The sequence below is a fragment of the Natrix helvetica genome (assembly GCF_964273705.1).
Source record: "Natrix helvetica genome assembly, chromosome: 6".
NCBI classification, from domain to species: domain Eukaryota; kingdom Metazoa; phylum Chordata; class Lepidosauria; order Squamata; family Natricidae; genus Natrix; species Natrix helvetica.
Genome location: NC_138553.1, coordinates 20,307,040 through 20,331,503, shown reverse-complemented (window position 1 = coordinate 20,331,503; position 24,464 = coordinate 20,307,040). Strand labels below are relative to the sequence as shown.

General features: G+C 41.9%; 1 protein-coding gene across 4 annotated transcripts in view; it reads right to left on the bottom strand.

Annotated features, from left to right (window-relative positions):
• The window catches only part of DENND11 (DENN domain containing 11), a 44,828-nt gene that overhangs the window by 20,172 nt on the left and 192 nt on the right, over positions 1–24,464 (bottom strand). For 2 of the 4 annotated variants that reach the window (XM_081958242.1, XM_081958240.1), the window contains exons 2-3: positions 4,576–4,675; positions 28–186 (exon numbers count right to left, since the gene is read on the bottom strand). In XM_081958242.1, the coding sequence (XP_081814368.1) occupies positions 28–186; positions 4,576–4,670 (254 nt within the window). In that variant the 5' untranslated portion in view covers positions 4,671–4,675. Of the gene's footprint in view, positions 1–27; positions 187–4,575; positions 4,676–20,189; positions 20,586–24,249; positions 24,446–24,464 lie in introns of those variants that run through there. The other 2 variants (XM_081958241.1, XM_081958239.1) reach the window with 2 other exon arrangements.

Sequence of the window (24,464 nt, the reverse complement as noted above, 5' to 3'; positions counted from 1 at the left end):
ACATGCTTCCTTTATCTAAAGACCTACCTGACCTGGTTCTCCAAGAAGTGCATGTATCTGTACAACAGAGTGTAGGACGGAGAAAGAATGCCCACAGATTTCATGCGCGCCCCACGTTCCAATTCACTGTCCACAGGCATATTGGCAAAACATGCCAAACCAAAGCAAATGCCTTTCCGGAAGTAACTAGAAAAGAATAAGGATACGTCTTCAAAGCATCAACAGACAAATGACTGAACATTTAACAAAGGCTGAGGGTGGCAGGAAGGATTATGAAAACACGTCATGGCTGGACCAGAGGATTTACAGCACACACAGCAGTTATACCATTGCTCTTCAACTATGGGACTGAGAGCTAACTTGCAATCTATCCTGAAAATATTGCACTGGCACCATTTCCTTATCCTGCTTTTTCCCCTCTTGGGAAAAATATTATTCCTTCAATCCTAATTTCAATTCTAGGATTAAATCAGATTTGAATGATGGCTAAACAAATGGTTGTTAGGCAAGAGCTACCTCCATATCACTGGCCATCTCTGCCCTTTTTCGTCTTCACCCAACAATCTTCAAGGCGTGTGATCCTGTCCACCATTAAAACCATCTTTCCAATCAGCAAAAAAAAAAGGGGGGGGGGAGGGCAAAGATGCTGAGAGTGCCTGAGTTTTATACCCTCTCTGGACCTCACCTTAGAATTTCCTGTTCCTGTCAAAGAAATGTATCCCATTGGCTGTCAGACTCCCAGGGGGTGGAGGTCTTACCTAACTTTGCAGGCTGTCCTGAATCCCAGGCTTGGTTGAGCCTTGCTGGATGATGTAATCTTCTCAAGTGCCATGTGGTGAGATGGGTAGAGGGCTAATCCTATCTTTGTTGGATCTTGGGTGAAGGCATTTGCCTATGAATAGACCTAGCTATCTCTTTATCTCTTAAATGCAGACATCTTTTGTGGGCTATTGAGGATGGGGGGGGGGGGGCTACTAAGAATGAGTCTGTTTCCTGCCCAAAAACATGTTACTCCATTTCTCATCCAAGGAAAAAATATAATATTCTGCCTTTTTAATATTTCCTAGAATATTTCATTTTTCTAGGAGAGAGGTGGGTCCTAACTTCCTACAGTTAGATATCAAAATATCTAAAATAATCTATTTTGCTAAATCTTTATTTGGCACCTAAAAGGTAACAAAGTAAGCACCAGGTATATTTTCTCTGACTAGCAATTGATTGATAGCAGTGGCCCACGGAGAAAACCATCATTAAACAACTTATGGGCAACTTAGCAAAAGAATTATTATTTTGTTCCAAAGAAAGATATATATTTGTACAGAAATTCAGGGATTAGAATACAGAAATACTGGAGGGGGCGGGGGGGGGGAGTAAGAAATGAAGAGAAAAACAAAAAATTATATTGTTGTGCAAGTTTATTACAGACCACCTGAGCAGAAGATATTGCATGTAGGCCCTTCTGCGTCAGACAATCTATGTTTTGAAGATGCATACAATAATGTTAATGAGAAATATAAATTATCCTGACAGTTACAGGAATCTAACTCTACCCAGAGGATCAACAAATTCATATCCTCTCTTGCTGATAATTTTATCTGTCAGAAAGTGGAAGAAAGAAATAGCGTCTGCTATCCTGGATTTCATCCTCATCGACAGGGAAGAATTAACTGAAGGAACTGGCACCTTGGGAAAAGTGTTTACGCTACCTTTGAATCTGAAATAGCGAGAAAATTCAACTCAGACGTCATAGAAGTTGCCAATGTGTTGAACTGGCAATGACTAGTGGAAATGTTCTCTTGTTTTGTGTTTACAAGTAATTCCCCCATTAAACTACAGAGTTGAACTTAGCTTACAGTTTCAAAAATGGCTGTCTTTAAAAACCATTTAGAAACTATGGCTGGCCCAGAAAGCAGCAGTGCAAGTATCCATATGAGGCTGTTATCTTTGTGAGCTTCACTGGTTACCAGTGGAATTCCAGATACAATTCAAGATGCTGGGTTTTATTTATTTATTTATTTATTTATCATTAAATAATCTCTTGCCAGTCATATCTAACCAACCCATCAGAGCAGGGAGGCAGGGAATGTTGTTGGTCCCATCCCCAAGGGAGATATGCCTGGTGGGACCCAGAAGAAGGGCCTTCTCCGTGGTGGCGCCCTCTCTCTGGAACATCATTCCCCAGAGATTAGAAGGGCCCCACTCTAATAATCTTCCAGAAGGCGCTAAAGACCTGGTTCTGCCAGTGGGTCTGGGGAACCCACAGCAGGATCGAGCCCATTAAATGGCTCGTGTGATCAGCTGTCACTGGGGTGGGTGGTGATTTTATTACATTAATTTATTTGATTTTTTAAAATTAGTTTTACTGTTTTTGGATGTGGTGTTTTACATTCTGAAAGCTGCCTTGAGCCGCCATAAGTGAATAGGTGGCAATATAAATTTAATGATAAATAAATAAATAAATAAATTTCCTCAGACAAGAAATGGAGCTCTAGCTGGCCATCATTATGTCATTGGGAGAAAAAGGAAACTAAAGATAAACAAGGGGAGGATAAGAGAAACTGTGGGTAGTTTAAAAGATGGTAAATCTGCAGAAATGGATGGACTCCTAGCTTACTAAAGGAACTCACCGAGACCATTGCTGAAATACTGGAGGTCAGACCACATCCCAGAAGAGAGCAAATGGCATCTTCCAATTCAAAAGGAAAATGCAGACCTTTCGCCTTGACATCTGTACTGGGGAAGGTCATTCAATAGAAAGTCTGTAAGCACTTGGATAAGTGTGCCACTATTAACAGGAGCCAGCATGGGGTTATTGCAAACAAATTATGCCTAACTATATGTCTAACTATATATCTTTTTTTAGAGTTACTAGCTTTGTAGATCAGGAGAATATACCGTATTTTTCGAAGTATAAGACGCACCCCCCCCCCCAAAAAAAGATCATGGAAATGTTGGTGCATCTTATATACTGAATACAGCCATTTTTGGCCTCCCGAAGCTCCGCCTGTGCATCCCATTTTTGCAAAAAACGGCCAAAAAACGGGAGGTGTTTTTGCCTTCCCCCAGTCCCCAAAAGCACTCTGCAAGCTTCAGCAGGGCTGGGGGGGAAGGCAAAAATGCTTCCATTTTTGCAAAAAAAAAAAAGGCCTGTTTTCTGCCCGTTTTTCGCAAAAATGGGGGCGTATTCCCAGTCTTCTCCCTTCTCCCAGTCCCGCCGAAGCCTGCAGAGTATTCCTGGGGGCCGGGGAGGACAAAAACTTTTTTTTCTTACTTACCTCTTCGAAATCTTGGTGCGTCTTATACACCAGTGCGTCTTATAGTCCAAAAATATGGTAATCAGGCAAATAATTTTGATTATGGAGACCCCTGAGAGGTCTTGAGGGACACCCAGGGATCCTAGGACCACACTTTAAGAAACACTGTTGGAATGGATCCTGCACTGAACAACCTTAGGATTCTATTAACAAATCTGGAAGGCACTTGGCTTGGAAATAGACAAGAACTCATTCAATTATATTTCAGATGTATCTCCAGTTTTAAGACTAGTCTTTGAGAGCAACTGCACTAATGATAAAACAGAGATGTTTACTGTTTCCTTATAAATCAATCTTCCAACATTGGGTCTTACAAGATACACTAAGATACAGACATTATTAGAGGCAGATACAATGTTTTAACATACTTTGTTTTCCAAATTTACGATTCACTCCCATAAGAAGAAAGAAGAGTTGCAGCCAGGAGGGAAAAGAGAGGACCAAAAAACCAAGATGTGTAATTGCAACCATGTCATTATTTTATGTGTTTCGTGTGCACAAAGGTAAAAGGTAAAGTTTCCCCTTGCACATATGTGCTAGTTGTTCCCAACTGTAGGGGGGCGGTGCTCATCTCCATTTCAAAGCCAATGAGCCAGCATTGTCCGAATACATCTCCGTGGTCATGTGGCCAGCATGACTAAATGCCGAAGGTGCACGGAACGCTGTTACCTTCCCACCAAAGGTGGTTCCTATTTTTCTACTTGCATTTTGACATGCTTTCGAACTGCTAGGTTGGCAGAAGCTGGGACAAGTAACGGGAGCTCACTCCCTTACGTGGCGCTAGGGATTCAAACCGCCGAACTGCTGAGCTTTCTGATCAATAAGTTCAGCATCTCAGCATCTTAGCCACTGAGCCACCGTGTGCATAGCACACATTGAACAGGTTTGATGGCATGGGTGCAGCTAGCATCTTGACCGTTTTATCCTCCTGCAGGTGTTTTGAAAGGTGAATTTGAATTTGGAGAAATCACACAAACATAGAAGGACTACCTAGTGTGGCTTAAGGTTCCCAGGCATAGGGGTGGGTATTATGGACAGTAAACCTTGGTTCTAGGGGCTGTGCATGCCACATGTGATAGCTTACTTCTTCCTCAAATCTGCAGTCACCTATATATATATATATATGATTGGCATTAACACTCAGCATTTTGTCTTAATAAGGAAAACGATTTAACCCTTTTCAGATAATGGAAAGATTTGTATAACCAAATCGTTTGCAAAACTGCAAGAAGTTGCAGCAAGAAATCTGCAATACACTCACATGAAATCAGACTGGATTTTATGGGATCCACTGGCCATAGATTTGAACTCAACACCTTCCAGATCAATATCTTGTGGCAAACACCATTCAACCATATTACCTGTGTGGAAAGGAAGGAAAACAAAACATTAACGTAGATCCAGCACAAGACCAAGGCCATAAAATCATACAGATGTGCCTTTCGTTTTCTGAAAACCACTGAAAGCAGAGCCCCCATTGTCTGACATTGTAAGTTAAAGGAGAAGGGTAAAGGAGGTAAAGGAGAATATTTGTAATTCGGGATTGAAATGCGAGGTCCTTGGTGCTCACTGAGCTTGGTTGTTTTCTTGTAGATTTTTCATTACCCAAACTAGGAAACATCAAGAGTGCTAATGAGGCTAGTGCCAATATTGTTACCTAGTTTGAGTAATGAAACATCTGCAAGAAAATAACCCAATTCAAAAGAGAACCAAGGGTCCCTCATTATAAGTTTGACAGAAATAGCTACTTCTTCCTCATAACCAAAATCCTTAGGGCACCCAGATTAGAACAATTGATGAGTGGAACAACTTGCCTCCAGAAGCTGTGAATGCTCCAACACTGGAAGTTTTTAAGAAGATGTTGGATAACCATTTGTATGAAATGGTGTAGGGTTTCCTGCCTAGGCAGAGGGTTGGACTAGAAGACCTCCAAGGTCCCTTCCAATTCAGTTATTCTATTCTATTCTAGTTCTAGTTGATTTTTTTTCCGGAAAGAAATATTTTTTTCTAAACCTTCTGAAAAATGTGCTTTACATTTTAAAAAAAAATCAGCAAGGGTTATTGAGCTAATGTTAGTGCCAACATCATTATAATTGCTCTGCTGTCTTCCCTAAGTGTTTTATTTTAATGTTTGTCAATACTTATCCATCCATCTATCTCAAACATGCAACTGTTCCTGTCAGCCTCGACTTTGCTTGCTTGCTATCGGCTGCCATAGAAATGGGGAGGGAGGGGGCTTGAGGTATTTGGGATGGGAAACCTATGGTGCTGGAGGAGTTATCAGAAGGGAGGTTGATTCTTACCATCTTCTGCGTATGCTGATGGCCTGTGTTTGGACTTGGTCAAGGTCAACCGTCTCTGCATACTATCTGAATGAGGTTTTTGAAGGTGCACCCCACATGACACCTTTGGGAATTGCAAATTGGCCACTGGGTTGGGGTGAATGGGGGGATGGTGCTGGGTAAAAATTTGATATGTACATGCTCCCGCCTTTTTGGCGCAGATCTTGATTTTCTTTCGCTGCTATCTTTTCATGACCAGTATCTTTAATTCCACAAATAATGGAGTTGGGAGTTTTCTTTCTTGGTTATTGATAGAGGCACGCCTAACAGTTCCCTTACTTTGCTAGGTATCAGGAAGACTAAGAGGTTATGCCTTACTTCCAGACACTTGCTAAATGAAATATTTCTATTTATTCCATTATTTCTGTCCCATTGTTCAAGAAGATTCCGGCCAAAGCACCCACAAAAATATTGATTTATGTGCTGTCAACTTATTTTCAACTCCAAGTGACTACAGAGATTAATTAACATGAATCAACCAACCTTCATAATACTTCCCATTGGTGGAAAGACCCAGGAGATGGGGGAAGATGGATATGGAAGAATCCAACTGGAGAAATGTCCAGTGTTCTCACCTGCTTTTCTCAGAGTATTGAATCGTATATTCTGGACTCAATGAATTAACCATCACGGACTGGGTTCATCCAATGAGGTGAGCCCGAAGCCATGTACAACACAATGGGTGGTTTCTTACAACACATGCTAACTCAAAACCAAACAAAGCACATTATGACTGTCCAATAGTGACTTTTCCAAGGATATCCAGTAACTTGCAACTCCTGATCCTAGTTCAACAGTCCATTATACCACAATAATCTTCTCTTGCAATGAGTAGGATCTTTTGATTGCAGAAGCAAAATAATGCTCAGCATCAGAATATCTGAAATAGAGGCAAGGTTCCTTCGGACTAATATCTTTCAGTCCAAACAACTCATAGTGAGGCCAAAAGGGAGGAGACACAGAGAGATTAACAGCGTTGGAAGGGACCTTGGAGGTCGTCTAGTCCAACCACCTGCTCAAGCAGGAGACCTTATACCATTCTGGACAAATGGCTGTGCAATTTCTTCTTTAAAAAAAAAGTGTGATGGAGGCACCTACAACTTCTGGAGACAAGCCATTCCACTGATTAATTGTTCTCACTGTCAGGAAATTTCTTCTTAATTCTAGGTTGGATCTCTCTTTAATCATCTTCCACCCATTACTTCTTGTCTTGCCGTCAGGTGAATTGGAGAATAGGTTGACACCCCACATCATTGTGATAGTCCCTCAAATATTGGAAGATTGTTATCAAGTCACCCTTTAGTCCTTCTCTTTGTTAGGCTAGATATGTTCAGTTCCTGCAACTATTCATCATGTGTTTCAGCCTCCACTCCCCTGCTCCCTTGAGTTTCCAGACAAAAGGCAGGATATAAATGCTATATTACAATTAATACTAAATAATCATGAGGCTCAAGATTTATAGAGCTTCATTTATACCACACACACAAAACCACACATGAGAAACAAAAGAAATTAAATTCGAATCAATCATGGCAAGAGGAGGAGGAGGAGGAATAAGATGATGCGTGATTGGAATTTTAAAATGAAGCATTCTGGACCTATGCAACACCGTCTTGTCACGTTCCTCCAGGCATTTTAAATAAATCTTGAGAGTCCTTATGCCTGGTTATGAAAGGTTCCTGCTTTATGGAGAGAAGAATCTCTACGAAAATATTTATCTGTTTTGATTTAGTGTATGGCACTAGCTGGTTTGTGGGGGGAATATCCAAAGGCTGCTTGAATATATTAGAGAACGATCCCATCTCTCAAACAAGCCACTTCTCCCCTCCCCCATTTTCAAGATATTTTGAAATGTTCCCCAAATGCATTGGGAAGCCACTCTAAACAGCTGTTAAATCAGGATAATGGAATTGTAATCCAATATGCCAAAGGGATACTAGTTTGAGGAATATTGTTCTAAGGGCTGGATGTTTCAGCATGACAGGCCTTAGGAGACAGTTTAAAGAGGAAGGACCTAGGAGGCTAGCTAGTGCAGAATCAGATAATTGGCCTGTTCGAGTGTTCAGAATCTGCATTGATTGGCTGGATCTGAGAACAATTCACTGGGGCCAGTTAATATTCAAGAGGTCAACTAGAGTAGTGTTTCCTAACGTTTTTTTCTCTCCCATGGCTCCATTCCAACCTTTTCTCCTGTGGCCACCTGTCCAAGTCCTATTAACGATACAGACATAATATCTGGTGCATTTCCTGACATCAACAGCAGTACCTGCAACGTAATATACTTTGCTTTTCTCTGTCCCCACGGCTTGTACTAGGGCTGAGGTGTCAAACTCAATTTCATTGAGGGCCGCATCAGGGTTGTGTTTGACCTCCGGGGGCTGGGGGGCCATGGCCAGCTCGATATTACTCGTGTTGGGAGGGGGGGGTCTGTGATGGCCAGAGCACTCTGCTAGCCAAAATGGGTTCCCGAGTTCCGTTTTGGGCTGCCAAGGCCCCCTGCAACCATCTGTCAGCTAAAATGGAGCATGGGAGGGTCACACACGGCCCTAACGAGCTCCATTTTTCACTGGCAGATGCACCGAAGGTCAATCTTCACTGTTTCCGGGGTGGCCAGATCTAAGTACCCTGTGGGCCGGGCCGGCCCTGGGCTTTGAGTTTGACACCGCTGTACTATGGCTTCCCAGACCATATTTTTCACCTATAGCCCTCTTGAAATATCCTAGGGCTCCAGGGTGCAATACGGTCCCTGGCTGAGAACTACTGAACTACAAGACAATCTGCCTAGCGCCCTCTCCTCAGACTACCCCTGCATTTTCTGCGTGAAAAGACTTGCGCCCTCCCACTAAGCTTCAGCTTGTTGAGTCGACCAATTAACCCATTTCTCTCTTGTAAGGTGGATCCCTATTTTTATGTACTTCTGTGCTTTCATTCAACTTCAAGTTTACTCTTCCTGAATAATTCTCAAATGTCTGGCTGGGTGATTTTGGGCTGGCTGCTTTCTCTCAGCCCATAACATCAGCCTTGAGCAATAAGCCGGTCAGTCAATTCCTGCCACAACCAATGGACCAACTTCTGGTTGATCTGCAAAATGGACTCTACATCTGGAGGAAAAAACATTGGAAGAAAAGAAAAACTACATTGGCTTTAAATACATCTGGACTGGACGAGGCCAGACCTGCCCTAAGATAAGATGAACTCAAGTGAAAAAAAGGAAGAGGGACAGAAAGCAATAGTGTTGAAGACAGGTTCGGCTACCCAATTCAATTGGTCTCCCAAACATGGAATCTCAGATATCTATCTATCTATCTATCTATCTATCTATCTATCTATCTATCTATCTATCTATCTATCTATCTATCTATCTATCTATCTATCTATCTATCTATCTAGGCAGACAGACAGACAGACAGACAGACAGACAGACAGAAAGACAGACAGACAGACACAGACATAATTATATAGATGTAGATGTAGATATGAACAAAGTTGAGGAAGAAATACCAGCTTGATAACATATTTATCTGATTAGAGAGAAGGAAGTTTTTGTTTGTATGAAGAAAAACAAATATAAAAGAATAGAACAGGAAAAATAAATAGGACAATGGTGGGTTGTTTTTTTATTCCTGGGTGTGGTAACACCTTGCTCTGGGATTTTCCTGCTCCTCCACAGAAAATTGGACTCTCACTGGGAGGCATTAAGCCAACCAGCTCAACTGGAATCATTGCTTTATTTGTCTGGAATTATGATGACTGTATTAGATGTGCTTTAGATATCCAGAGTCCCAAAAGATGTAACAATATATACTGTACAATATGTACATAAAATATGAATATCTAAGTTAGATAATCAAATATAAAACCATCCATTATAAAACAAGACAATAAAAAATATGAAGATTGCAACAGATAAAACAATATTTTTAAAAGACAGTTAGGTGTTGGGGAAGATATTATTTTGCAAATGCCTGAGTCAGCTAGGATATGTAGACCAGTTAAACTGGCTGGAAAACCTCTTTAAGCCTCATTCATTCATATTATAGGTTTTCCCAACTGCTAGCAACCTTATTTTGAATTCAATCTTTAAGCAAGCCTTCCTCCATAATGGCACCTGTAAATGCCTTGGATTCTAGACACTCACCCCCAGTTGGCTGGGGATTATGTGAGTTGGAGTTAACAATTTTAGACACTGCCAAGTTGGGGAAGGCCAATTTAGGCACTTGTTTGGTTGCTGTAGAGAATTTTTTAAAAACTGCATGGTGGAGATAATAAATTACTGATTCACAGATTCTGTTCATCTCCTTCTGCTCCTCCATTGATGTTGGGATGCAACTGGCAGTGGTGGAACCAGATTGCCTTCCTAGACAACTCTTTCCAGGTTTTATTTCTTTAAACTGTGATCAAATTGTGACCACCCCCACCTTAAATCAGTTGCTCTTGATTATGTATATCAGGAGATTGATATGTATGTCTTGTATGATTTTTCTCCATTTGGGGTTATTCAATTATCTGAATCGTTTTGGGCTACTCTACCTCACTGGGCAGCTAAAGTGAATGAAATTAACTATCTCTAGTTTTAAATCCTACCATGGATAGTCTAGTGAAGAGAAGGACCAGGGGTGACAAAAACGCAGCATTCCAATATTTGGGGGGGCTGCCACAGAGAAGAGAGGGACAACCTATTTTACAATGCACCCAAAGGCCAGACAAGGAACAATGGATGGAAACTGGTCAAGAGATTCAACCTAGAAATAAGGAGAAATTTTCTGACAGCAAGAACAATCAACCAATGGAACAGAAGTTGCCTTTGGAAGTTGTGGGTGCTTCATCACTGGAGGCTTTCAAGAAGAGACTGGACTGCCATCTGTCAGAAATGGAGTAGGGTCTCCTACTTGACCAGGGGGTTGGACTAGATGACCTACAAATGTCCCTTTCAACTGTGTTATTCTGCTAAGTGCTATAGATGCTTCCTGTTTCCCCAAATAAGAGCTATACAATTTATCAAGTGAGGGCCAAGTTGCAATTTCTTTTCATCACTTTTTCTTTCCTCTCCCTCCCTCCCTCCACTTCATCCCTCCCCTGCCCTCAAAGTCACTCCTTTGTTTTCTCTAGTTTTGGCTGGTCTGATCAATATCTCTTCTTCCCTCTGTGCTCACCTTCTAGCCACGTCATCTCTTTTATACTTCTGAGCAAAGCAGTGAGAGATTACCATGCAAATAAATGTTTTTTTTTGGCCAAAGACCTTAAACAGATGGCTGGCCTTCTTGGGAAAAGAGGCAGCTTTGCCAAATCATACAGTACAAAAAAGAAGTTAAGTCAGTTCTTGTTTTAACGAATTGCAAACATCTTATAACTTTGCTTGCATGTTGACAGAGAAAAAGAGCAAGCAACTTTTAATGGCCAGGGGCTGGTTTGTTTGTTTTTAAAGGCTGTGGGGACAGTGCTATGTCCCTACCTAGCCAAACCCTTGTATATGGGGTTTGTTCTTGTCATTAATTGCGAAGTCATGTCCGACCCATCGCAACCCCATGGACAACGTTCCTCCAGGCCTTATTGTTCTCTACCATCCTCAGGAGTCCATTTAAGTTCAGGCCTACTGCTTCGGTAATTCCATCCAGCCACCTCATTCTCTGTCGTCCCCTTCTTCTTCTTTTGCCCTCAATCGTTCCCAGCATTACTCTTCTCCAGTGAGTCCTTCCTTCTCATTAGGTGGCCAAAATATTTGAGTTTTATCTTCAGGATCTGGCCTTCTAAACAGCAGTCAGGATTGATCTCCTCTAGGACTGACCAGTTTGATCATCTTGCAGTCCAAGGGACTCGCAGGAGTTTTCTCCAGCACCATAGTTCAAAGGCCTCAATTCTTTGGCACTCAGCCTTTCTTATGGTCCAACTTTCACAGCCATACATTGCAACTGGGAAAACCATAGCCTTGACTATACACACTTTTGTTGGCAGGGTGATGTCTCTGCTTTTTAGTATGCTGTCTAGATTTGTCATAACTTTCCTTCCTAGGAGCAAGCGTCTTTTGATTTCTTGGCTGCAGTTTCCATCTGCTGTGATCTTGGAGCCCAGGAAAATAAAATCTGTCACTACGTGCATTTCTTCCCCATCTATTTGCCAGGAATTGAGAGGGCCAGATGCCATGATCTTAGTTTTCTTAATGTTGAGTTTCAAGTCAACCTTTGCACTCTCCTCCTTCACCTGCATCAACAGGGTCTTTAGTTCCTCTTTACTTTCTGCCATTAGAGTGGTATCATCTACATAGCTGAGGTTGTTGATATTTCTCCCTGCAATCTTAATTCCAACTTTTGATTCATGTAGCCATGCCTTTCTCATGATATGCTCTGCATGTAAGTTAAATAGGCAGGGTGACACTGTAAAGCCTTGCCTGACTCCTTTCCCAATTTTGAACCAATCAGTGGTTCCATGTCCAGTTCTCACTGTTGCTTCTTGGGGTTTAAGGCACATGTTTTATCCTTAAGTCCTTCCAAACAACCTGAAAAAAGCCCAAAATTGTGGCTCTTCTGATTCTTGCAGGACTTTTGGGGCAGCAAAAAGTCCCACAAACGTCTGATATAAATCAACTTTTTTCCAACTTGGGTCTCCTCCAAATGTATTTGATTGTAAGACCAGGATGTTGTTTCATGTGTGCGGAGAAGAGAGAGAGGGGCAAGAGGTTGTTTATCCGAGGAACTATCCCAATCACCTTCACTCAGCCCTGCATTAAAATAAAAACGTTCTGTCAATTCCTTGTCTCCTCAAGTATGCTTGTGAGTGAGGATAAATAACACTGGGGCTGCACAGAAGAGTACAGAAAGGAGCTCTGCATTAGTTTCTTCCAATCTCTTCTCAGATTTCTTAACATAAATTTTATCACTGTAACTCTGGCTTCAGTTTCACTGAGGGCCACACCAGGATTGGGTTTGACCTTGGAGGGGGTGTGGTCATGGTGGGCGTGGCCATGGTGGGCATGACACAGAACCGCACCTCCGTAAACATGGGTTTATAAACTTATAAAAATAGGGAGGTGTACATTTCTGTGATTTTGGTTATTTAATCCTTACTTGAGCTACTTGATCACCTTATGAGAGAGAGAGACCAGATCAAGAAATTGACTCCATAGGAAGACTAGAACTATAACTTGTTGACATAGGCTAGTTGCAGAATCCTGCAAGCCTGAAAGGTAAAATGTTTTACTTTTCCTCCCTTTTATAACCTTCTGAGTCAAGGATGGTCTCTTGCAGTATTCTGGAGGCCTCGTTTTGGGCCTGGAAGGCCTCCTGGGCCACTCCAGAGGCCAAAAATTGTTGCGGGAGTGGGGGGTGCGTCCGCCCACCCATACCCCATTTTTGCTAGCAGAGGCACCGTGGGGTGGTCCTTTGCTATTTCCAGACCGGCCCCGCGGGCCAGATCTAAACACCCAGCAGGCTGGATCTGTACGGTGGGCCTTGAGTTTGACACCCCTGATCTCGATCCACATTGTGGAACATTTGTAGTTTTATTGCACAAGAAACGTTCTGAAGTATCTTTGCTTTGCATATCCTCCAAATAAAATGGTGCTGGAATCCATTTTTTTTCTTTTTTTCGTAATAATTTTTTATTGTTTTTGCCTTTTTATCACATATTACAATCTTTATATCAACAGTTTGTACAATGTTACATCTTCGTATCTATGTATGTTTTCCTCTCTTTACCATATATTACAATCATTATGTCATCTTATCTATACATTTTTATGATATTTTACATATTTACCTACTTTTATATACAGTTCTATGTTTATTTATGTATATTGTTTTCGGCTTAATTGTTTTTCTTATTATCCAACCATTCATACCACTTATTCCAAATTTCGTAATATTCCGATTCTTCTTTGTCTTTTAATTTTAGGGTTAATTTGTCCATCTCTGCACAATCCAAGGTTTTTTTAATCACTAATTCGTCTGGCGTTGTATTATATCGCTTCCAGCATTGGGCAAAGGCAATTCTGGCTGTGGTTAATATATGTGTTAGTAGATATTTAATTTTTTTTGTGTAGTTCCCTTTAATTATTCCTAGTAAGAAGGTTTCGGGTTTATACTTTATTTGTTCCCCCGTAATTTCTTGTGCCCACTTCCAGATTCTTTTCCAATATTTTTGCGATTCCGGGGAAATCCATTTTTTTTCAGTGGGGTCCAGCGAAGTGCATTTTCCACAAAAAAAGATATTGGTGATTCGCACGGCACATGTTTGTAAAGCAAAAAGTGACTAATGTGTGGTTTCCGCATGACTTTCAATGAAATGAAATAGGAGAACTTAAACAAACTTTGCCGTCAGGGAGAATTAGCAAAACAACTTTCATGGGAAGGAAGTCTGAAATTGCCCTGGGCCATCTCTTATCTAAAAATCAGCAGAAAGTACAGGCAATAGGGAAGAATAATGCCCCTGGTAAATAATAAAAAGTAATAATGAAATTCAGTATCTTTTATTCTATTGGATGTATAGTACAGGTAGTTCAGTTCACTTAGTGACTGTTCAAAGTTACAACGGCACTGGAAAAAAGGGACTTATGACCATTTATGACACTTATGACCATTGCTGCATCCCCATGGTCATGTGATTTACATTCAGATGCTTGACAGCTGACTCAAATTTATGACGGTTGCAGTGTCCTGGGGTCACGCGATCACTTTTTGCAACCTTCTGACAAGCAGGTTAAGATTCACTTAGCAACTGTGTTAGTAATATAACAACTGTTGTGATTCATTTAACAAAGATGGCCAGAAAAGTTGTAAAATGGGGGGAAACTCACTTTAAAAATTTCTCACTTTGCAACATACATTTTGGGTTCAATTACGGTTGTAGGTTAAGGACTACCTCTATTTTAAATTGTCCTTTTGTTAAGTTTAGATCTTGAACATTTTTTAATTACGTCCTTGTGTTTTTACGATACATTCTTATTTTTGTATCTGGATGGCTCTAACCCTTGGCTATTCATACAATAGGGAGGAGAGATCTATAGTTATAAAATACACATTTTCCTATAGGTTGTATCAGCCACGTGAATATTCAAACAGGCACACTTAGCAAATCTATCTACATTTATTATTAATCAGGAAAATCTCTCAAGTGTTACTTCTTTTAAGTATTCATTTATTCTACTGCTTTGTGGAGCTGCCAAAAATTACAATTGTAGGCAACACACTTCAAAGTCTTTTCCTGTCCTTAATACTTGGTACTACATCTCTTTCATCTTTTTTCTTATCTTTTTCCTCAGATCTCCCCTTTTTGATCATACAACTCTTTCTCCTCTCCTTTTGCTAAAACCTGAGTCTATTTGTGCTTATCCGGATATACACTTTCTTTCACCTTCCTTTCATCTTTCAAACTACCGTGGGTAAACTCGGAATCAGGCCATCACAGTCTCAGAAGTGATGCTTCATTCCCTTTTCAATCTCTGCTGTAGCCACAGAGGAGTGCTTGAAAACTTCTCAGAAGGAAAAGTGTTCTGAAGCAGGCCTTAATTTCCCGGAATGAACAATATCTAAAGCTCATTCAAGGGTTTATGTAGCCAATGGGAAGAGCAGTGAGGCCATGCCATTCAAGTTTGTCCCAGAGAACTGAATCCAAAAATATACATAGGCTTGGTTTTCCAAGCAACTTTCATTCATAAAGGTCAACACAACTCAAGCTTCCTGGCATGCACAGGAGAAAGCATCAAAAATCAACGATTATGTTGGTTAGTTACCCAAACCTACATCTGTAGACTTTGCTAGTATCTGCATTCTTTTTAATGGCCTTTGTGTCTAACAGCTGCCTTGGTCACCATAGGTGGGCAGGAATTTCAGTCAATTAATCAGAATAGAACTGGAAGGGACCTTGGAGGTCTTCAACTCCAGCCCCCTGCTCAAGCAGGAGACCCTATACGATTTCAGACAGGTGGCTGTTCAATCTTTGCTTAAAAACCTCCAGTGATAAAGCACCTACAACATCTGAAGGCAAGCTGTTCCACTGGTTGATTGTCCTCACCGTCAGGAAGTTTCTCCTTCATTCCAGGTTGCCTCTCTCCTTGAGTAGTTGCCATCCTTTGCCCTCTGGTGCTTTGGAAGAATAGGCTGACCCCCTCCTCTTTGTGGCAGCCCCTCAAGATACTGGAATGCTTCTAGATTCTGTAGCCTCCTGATAACCTTCCTCTAACTTCATCCATGTTTGCCTCTTTTCTTTTCGAATGGACTCCCGCTTTTCTGGCATGCACTTGATTTTTTTGTCATGAAAGAAGGAAAAATCTTTACCTACTACCAAACAATAGTACTACTCATTAAAGGACAAAGCGGCCTGTCCCCTTTGATAGAAATAATCCTCCAAAAGTTAAGAAGCTAAATTTCCGCACAGTCCATGGCTTAAATTCTCATGTGGAGGGAATGGAAAGAATGCTTATCACTAGCGTCATAGCAATATATATTTCTTGTCCAAGCTGCAGCTTATTTTAAAAGCTGCTTGAAATGCAAATATCACCTGAGACTATGACCCCTATCAGCTCCTTCCAAATTGGAGGGGTTTGGAGCATTTTGAAAATAACTTTTATTACCACCATACGGTAACCACTCAGACATTGTCAAACCGCAACTATAGAAGAATGGGAACCAACATTCCCACGTCAAAATATAGAAATCCTAAACTCATTTACTACAGGTTTCATCATTATCATATTTCTGGAACAGACATGTCATTTGAGAAATTGCAAAGTTGAGTGCTCTTAAAGCAGCGTTTCTCAACCTTGTCCTACCTGAAGATTTCAACTCCCAGAATTCCCCAGCCAGCTTACTAATTTACTAACTAGGAGGTTTATTACTAACCTTCTGATCACCAAGAAAATCCATTCAACTGCTTTCCAAATGAGGTGAGTGGAAGACATTATGTTTGATATATGGCGATTTCCTTGAATGACTTCATAAATAAATGAAAGAACACTCAAAAGCCTAATATGATCTACTTAGTGGTAAGTATCTCATGTAAGGCTACTATGCAAATCCATTCATTTTAATAACCATCTAATTCAGCAATGCTACTCTAGTGGTTAGGGATGCTTTACATTTAGGGGAGGGCGAAAAGTTATAATGGTTTAGGGGGAGGGGTTCCACTTCCACTGAAAAATTCTTTTTAATTTTTTAATGTAATATTTAAGTTTGGCACTACTTTTGGCCGGTATCCTGTCTTGAAATAGCAGAAAAGGTGTGCCAGCATTTTTTGGAGCTGTGGTCAAAGAGGACTGAAAAAAGTTTATCTAACTTTAGCCTATACAGGTAGTCCTCAACTTACAACCACAATTGAGCCAAAAATGTATGTTGCTAAGGGAGAAATGTGTTAAGTGAGTTTTGCCTCATTTTACAACTTTCCTTGCTGCCTATTATTAAGTGAATTGCTGCAGTTGTTAAATTACTAACACGGTTGTTAAGTGAATCTGACTTCCCCATTGACTTTAGAATAGAATAGAATAGAATAGAATAGAATAGAATAGAATAGAATAACAGAGTTGGAAGGGAACTTGGTGGTCTTCTAGTCCAACCCCCTGCCTAGGCAGGAAATCTTACACAACTTCAGACAAATGGTTATCCAACATCTTAAAAATTTCCAGTGTTGGAGCATTCACAACTTCTGGAGGCAAGCTGTTCCACTGATTAATTGTTTTGTCAGGAAATTTCTCCTCAGTTCTAAGTTGCTTCTCTCCTTGATTAGTTTCCACCAATTGCTTCTTGTTATACCCACAGGTGCTTTGGAGAATAGTTTGACTCCCTCTTCTTTATGGCAACCCCTGAGATATTGGAACACTGCTATCATGTCTCCCCTAGTCCTTCTTTTCATTAAATTAGACATACCCAGTTCCTACAACCGTTCCTCATATGTCCAGTCCCCTAATCATCTTTGTTGCTCTTCTCTGCACTCTTTCTAGAAGGTCACAAAAGTTAAGCACATGACCCCAGGATACTGCAACCATCATAAATATGAACCAGCCGCCAAGTATTCGAATATAAAATACATGATGAGGGAGTTATGCTCCAATGGTTATGTGAAAAATGGTCATAAGTCACGTTTTTCAGTGCTGTTGTAACTTTGGTCACTAAATGAACTGCTATAAGTCAAGGGCTGCCTGTATAAAGGGCTTTTTAAAAGGATGGTGTCATGTCACCATTGGCCATATATGTTAGCAAAGAGCATAATTGCAACTGGGAATCTATAGTCCTGCCCACACAAGAAAAGGAAGTATATTTAGATGTTCCCAAGAACAGCAAATACAAAAAAAAAAGGATTACATCACTCAAATGTTGCAATAATGACTTAATTCTTACAAGGAAACCACAGATAACGTTACCCAGAACCTGTTTTAAAACTGAAAGCTCATTTCAAGAACATAGGAAGCAGAATATGTGTGTGTACACATACATACACATCTTGACTATTCCACAATACTTTCTACATGTGTGCAATGTTCATATGCATGTAACACAGGGCAAGACTTTGATCGTGTGAGTCATACACACACACGCACACACACACCTGCAGATACTCTGGCTTCTGGATGCCTGTATAATTGTCACTGAATGATTCAGTGTAATGTGATATCTACGGTTGGCATCTGAGGGCAAGGTATACTGCCAACAGCACATTATGACTGAGGCAGTCCTGAAATAAAAGTTTCTGGATACACAGGATTTTTTTCCCCTTCAGTGAGGAATCTTCCTGACTGATCTTTAGACTGCTAGGAGATAAGGAGCAAAACATCCCAATCAGCTGCTTTCTGTGATCTGTGGACATCACACCAAGCCCTCACTTGTGTACACATTACACAAGGGTCCCTACTTCCATAGGACGGTAAAGTCCATACAATGGCCGCAAAGGTAACACGGATTCCAAAAAAATCGTGGATTTTTACCCTTCAGGTAGCCTATTCCTCTTGCCAAGTGGAACGCTTAAACCAACTAGGAATCAAAAGATGAATTTGTCACCCAAGCTAAGGTTCCTGGCTTGTTCCTATTCAAGTTGAGACCATAAACCAGGGGATTGTTCCTGCTGTATAGTTCTTGACTTGTTCAGCAAAAATAGGGCAGAAGTCACTGTCTGACTATCACAGCAGCTGAAGGGGAAAATATTGGGGGGGGGGGGAGATTGTCTTCTTCTTTCTTTCTGTGAATAAAGTATTTTCTATATATGAACAGTTCCTAAAACTGGGAGGTTGGAAAGGAACAAGAACAACAGATGTGCTGCAATTTGTACACAAGTTATGGTACAATATTTATTCTACTGCAAGGATAGAGAGCGATTAAGGAATTACGATGTTAGTGATTTCCAGAAGACTGACTCCCAATATTTTATCACTGGCTGCAACTTAAGGTTCCCATCCACCCCATGAAGCTGCATAAGAAAATTAAGAAGGGTATGGATGGAACCACAAGCAAAACACCAAAGTCCACAGCAGTTCAGGAAACCAAATTCCTAGGCTTGGAACACATATACATGATTTTTCTAGGTTCTGCGTTGTGTGGAAAACCTCCAAAGACTCTCAAGAAGCATTGCCCTCTTCATTTGAAGGTGACAGAATATGGATACGGTCAAGCTTCCCAGCATTCTCTGAGGCAACTAGAATCTGAACACAAATACCGTATTCTTTAACTCAATATCTGTGTTCCTATCCATTGGTCTGAGTCTGCTGATGGATCTCAAGATTAAAAACCAAACAGGCTGGAAAAGACCCCAGCATCTACTCATTCCTGAGTAACCTATCCCCCTTCCCCATTAAAAACAGTCAAGTGTAAGAGGAGGAAAAGAGAAGGAAAATAAGGAGGATGGAACAACATGAGGCCTAGAATTGTGTGTCTGTGTTTACATCATGTCCAAAAATGCTCTTTTCCAAGACACTTAATCTCACCCATGTGCAGGCCATGTATACGGAACAAACCTGCAATTTTGGTTCAAAAGCAACTGCTAAGCTCCCATCTTCTGATGGACTAAATAAGTTGTGGGAAAGTCCTGAGTTTCAATTGCGAATGCATCCAAAATAAGGATGAATGATCTCTTTGTTGCAAGCAGTTCTAAAACCATTCAGCAATGAAGCCATCTACTACCCCAAGCATTTCCCTCCAGGCATAGAAGCTGCAAGCGTATATGCACCAAACTGTATTTTCAATCCTAGCTACCCTAGGCAGAAGCTGCTGGAGACACCCAAGGTGTCTCAACCTCTTGAGTGGAGGGAGTCAAAAACAGCTTATTGCACATTAATCCCCCCCCCCAGGCTCAAACAGAAAGAAATTGATGGGAAAAGAAGATAGAGCCGCACTCTGGACATGGTCAGAAAGACTCAGTTTTGGAGACCTGGACATCTGAACTCCCAAGAAGGACGGACTCTGGTGCAAATCCCTGAATGCTGCCAGAGAGAGTAAGTCATCCTTTAGCTGCAATTGTAGGTCGCCCAGGGGGAGAGGGGATCCTTCCTCCTCCCCCTTCCCCGCGAAGGGAGATCCAGCTTCCCATCCCCGGCTTGACTGGCAGCTGCCCAGCTTACCCGTGCGGGGGTCAAAAGTGACCACGAAGACTGCCACGATCTGGTCTTCCTCTACCTGCGCCGGTTCCTGCTCCTGGAGTCGCCTCCCGGGACCGGCTCCCAACGGCTCCCCCTTGCCGCCACGGCTCCTCCAAGCCGAGGAGATGGTGGGGGAGCGGCAGCCCCCCCAGGTGCCGGCCTCCCCGGGCTCCGGTAAGGAAACGGCCGGGCCCTCGGCCCAGAAGAGGAGCGGCGCGTCGTCGGCTTGCTCCACCATGGCCGGCCAGCTGCGGCGCGCGGAGGTGAAGGGCGGCGCTTGAGCGAGCCTCCGCGATCGCTCGATCTCCGCCTTCCCCCCGTCACCGGCTGCCTGGCTGGGTTCCCCCGGCAGAGCCGCCAAGGAGAAACCGACAGGCCGGGCTTGGAGAAGGATCCCCGGCGCCCCGATCCTTTGTGCTGGCGGGCGCAAGGCCGGGGCGAACCTGGAAGGTGGAGCCCGAGGCTTTGCATGGCTTTAAGGGGAACTGGACTGGATCCGGCTGTCGAATAGAAGCGCATAAAGGATTGCAGCTGGATGGAAAACCGGATCCTACTCAAGCTTCGGCTAGAAGTCAATCTCCCTTCGGCTAAAAACAACCACAGAATTTAAAGCTTTACGCGCATTGAACGCCAGTCCGCTCAGTAGCATTGAATTTCACAACAGTCTCCTTATCCCCTAAGGCCACCGTTTTAAAAAAAAACATGCAGGGGTGCATATTCATGAAAGCAGAGAAATGTTATTTCTGAGTATTATGGCTTTTATAGTTTTGTCAGTGCATTTCCTCGGAGTTGGAGACTCAGGTCTGGATTGCAACGCTTCCGACGACCACTAGATGGGGCCTATGGGATCTGAATGCAGAGTTTTGCAACGTACACCAAGGAGATTTATTTTATTTTTTTAATCAAAATCCATCTCTGACATGCGTCAGGGAGCGATTTGCTGGGCACTTTGGCTCAGCGTCTTTAAATGTGATTCAACCATAGGGTTTGCATAATAACTTTAAACTTTTTTCTAACATCCCCCACGAAAAGTATTTGCCAGAATTAAAATTAGCTTGACAAGTCGCCTGAAGAAAATAGGTAGCAAAAGCACTTACACCACTTCACTGCTTCACAGCCCACTCTAAGCAATTTACAGAGTCAGCATATTGGGTTCTCATTTTACTGACCTCATAAAGATGGAAGGCTGAGTCAACCTTGAGCCTGGTGAGATTCAAACTGCCAAATTGCGTAGTGAAAGAGGAGTCTAAATTGTACTAAATGAACCAAAATGGCATCAGCTGACTGATTCACACCTATCCTAAGTTAGGCTAGCCAACTTGGTTTATTGAATGATCTTTTCACCAGGCTTGGGTTCACATAGAATTTTAAATTATAAATCATACTTTACAAACCATTATGGCCAAGTTCCAAACAATGCACTAAAACCACATTATGATTGTAACATAGTAAGCAGGGGCTTTAAGGATTACAGACCTCTATCATGCACCTACTTATTATGTAATATGTTTGACAGTTCTGTGTCAAATACCATCTCCTTCAAAATGATTCTGGTGATGGATATGAATAATACCAACCTTGAATATCCCTGTACATTAAAACAGCTCACACACAGTATTCTTGTAAGATGGGAAAACAAGGACAAATAAGAAAAATAATTGCATGTCAATAACATACTAAGGAACATAACCAACACACATTTGTCTCCTATTTTGCCTATCCTATTTAGAATTATAAGCCTGTGTGTCTGAAAACAAGCCATATTAATCAAAGCAGCAATCTTGTCAGCCACAAGCTCTGTTCGACTATTATCCTTTTTTTTTTTTTTTTGATAAATGTACAAGATTTGGCTCAGACAAGTGAGAAACCACACTTCGTATGGAGCTTTTTGTTAAACACAAAATGAAACTTTTTTGTTTGTTTGGCTGATGATATGAAATTAGAGAAAAATGGTTTGCAATACTGGAGTAAAAATACCTGTTCAGTTGGAGTATTAACTAGGTCCTTTTTTTTTTGCATGTGAAGGAAGTTAGCACCCACCTCTCTACTAGAAAAATGAAATATCCTAAGACCGTGATGGCAAACCTATGGCATGTGTGTCACTGGTGGCACCTGGAGCCATTTGTTACAGCACGCGAGGCATTGCCCTGTCAGCTCCAGCGTGCATGCATGCGCTGGCCAGCTGACTTCAGCCTTCTTTTTCAGCCATTTTTTGGAACAGATTTCTGGTTTGCCCGTAGGGCCATTTTTTGCCCTCCGGAGTCATGGGGCATGCATGCGTGCGGGGGGGGGGGTCATGCGTATTGCATGGGTGTGGGCACACCCGCACACGCCCCCCCCTGCGCTCCGCTCGCTTTTGGCACACGATGGGAAAAAGGTTAGCCATCACCTTCCTAGGAAATATTAAAAGGGCAGAATATTATATTTCCCTGGATGAGAAATGGAGAAACATGTTTTAAAGACAAAGCAGCTTCCTGCAGCTCCCTACCTTCCAGGGTGATGGGATTAAGGCATGGCCCTCAGGACATGATAGGATTAGCAGTCTACCCATCTAGCAACAGATCTCACCACATGGCACCTGGGGAGATTGCATCACCCAAGCCAGGGACACAAACAGCCTAATTAGCTAAGACCCCACCCCTGGGAGTCTGACAGCCAATGGGATACTCTAAGGTGGGGCCCAAGAGAGGGTATAAAACTCAGGCTCTCAGACCCCCTCTTTTTCCCCAGGACCTCAAACTGTGGTCCTGTCCACCGTCAATAAATTTTCTTTCCAAGTGTAGGAAGTTATCACCTAGCCTTCTCCCAGAAAAATGAAATATCCTAGGAAATATTGATAAGGCAGATTATTATATTTTCCTGGATGTGAAAAAGGGAGAAACACATTTTAAAAACTAAGTAAATTCCTGCAGCTTCCTGCCATCCTCACTTTATCAATGGGCCATTAAGAAGGCCAAGCTAGTCTACTTTACATAATAAAGAGTTCTCCCCTTCAGCTCCAGGGGGATGGGAATGAAGGCATGATAATATAAGCCTTTACTCAACTGACCACATGGCATCTGAACTCAATCAAACCTGGATTCAAAACTCAGCCTAGAGGGTTGCCCCTGCATGGGCCCATGTGAGTCTGACAACCAATCAGAATACATTTCTTACACAGGAACAAGAAACAGAGAGGTGGGACTGAACAGGTTATAAAAAGCCTAGCAAGCCCCTCCATCTGCCCTTCTCTTCTTCTCCACCAACATTGAAGCATGTGATCACCTTTTCTGTTCAGGGCTCAAGCCATGCGGTCCTGTCCACCATTAAAACCATCTTTCCAAGCAGCCTCCAGGTCTCCAGTGTCTTTTTCCCCACTTGGAGCCGAACCCAGAAGGATGTTTCTTTCATCACCAGCAACTTCCATGAATCCAGTGTCTTTTTCCCCACTTGGAACTGAACCCAGAAGGACGTTTCTTCCAACACATGTTGATACAATATTAATATTTTCATAACTGGGCTATCAGTTCCCAAACTGAAGCAATAAGGCATATATGTTTGTTTATTATTTCTATCCCATCTCTGTTATTTTTTACAAATAATTTAAGGCAGTGAATGTATCCAACACACCTTCCTTCTCCTATTTCCCCCACAATAACAACCCTGCGAGGTGAGTTGGGCTGAGAGAGTGAGTGACTGGCCCAAGGGTCAACCAATCAGCTTTCATGGCTAAAGCAGAATTAGAACTCATGGTCTCCCAGTTTCTAGCCTGCTGCTTACCCACTAGACCAAACTGGCTCTCTCTTCTTTTTTCTATCATCCTTCCAGTGTTTTTAATAAATAGTGAACACTGGTCACTGTATTTCAGACTTGGTGACTTGAAGTTGTGTGGACTTCAACTCCCAGGATTCTCCAGCCAGCATGCTGGCTGGAGAATCCTGGGAGTTGAAGTCCACATATCTTCAAGCTGCCAAGTTTACAAAACTCTAATCTCTAGCATACATTGGTCCTTTTCATGGCTACAGTTTTCATGTTTCAGACTGGAATCTCTCCCAAATTTTACCTGAAAATTCGAAGTTTCAATCACTTGCTAGATAGAAGGATCTAGCTGACTTGGGCTTATCTCAAAAACTTAAGCAGACATGAACCTAGTTAGAATTGAATCGGAGACCGGAAAATTGTTGATAGTAAAAGATATTTTTGAAGCAGGCGGTGGCAAATTAGTTCCAAACTAAGATTCCCTTCCCCAGAGCTGCAGTTCAGTGATCTGTGTTTTGT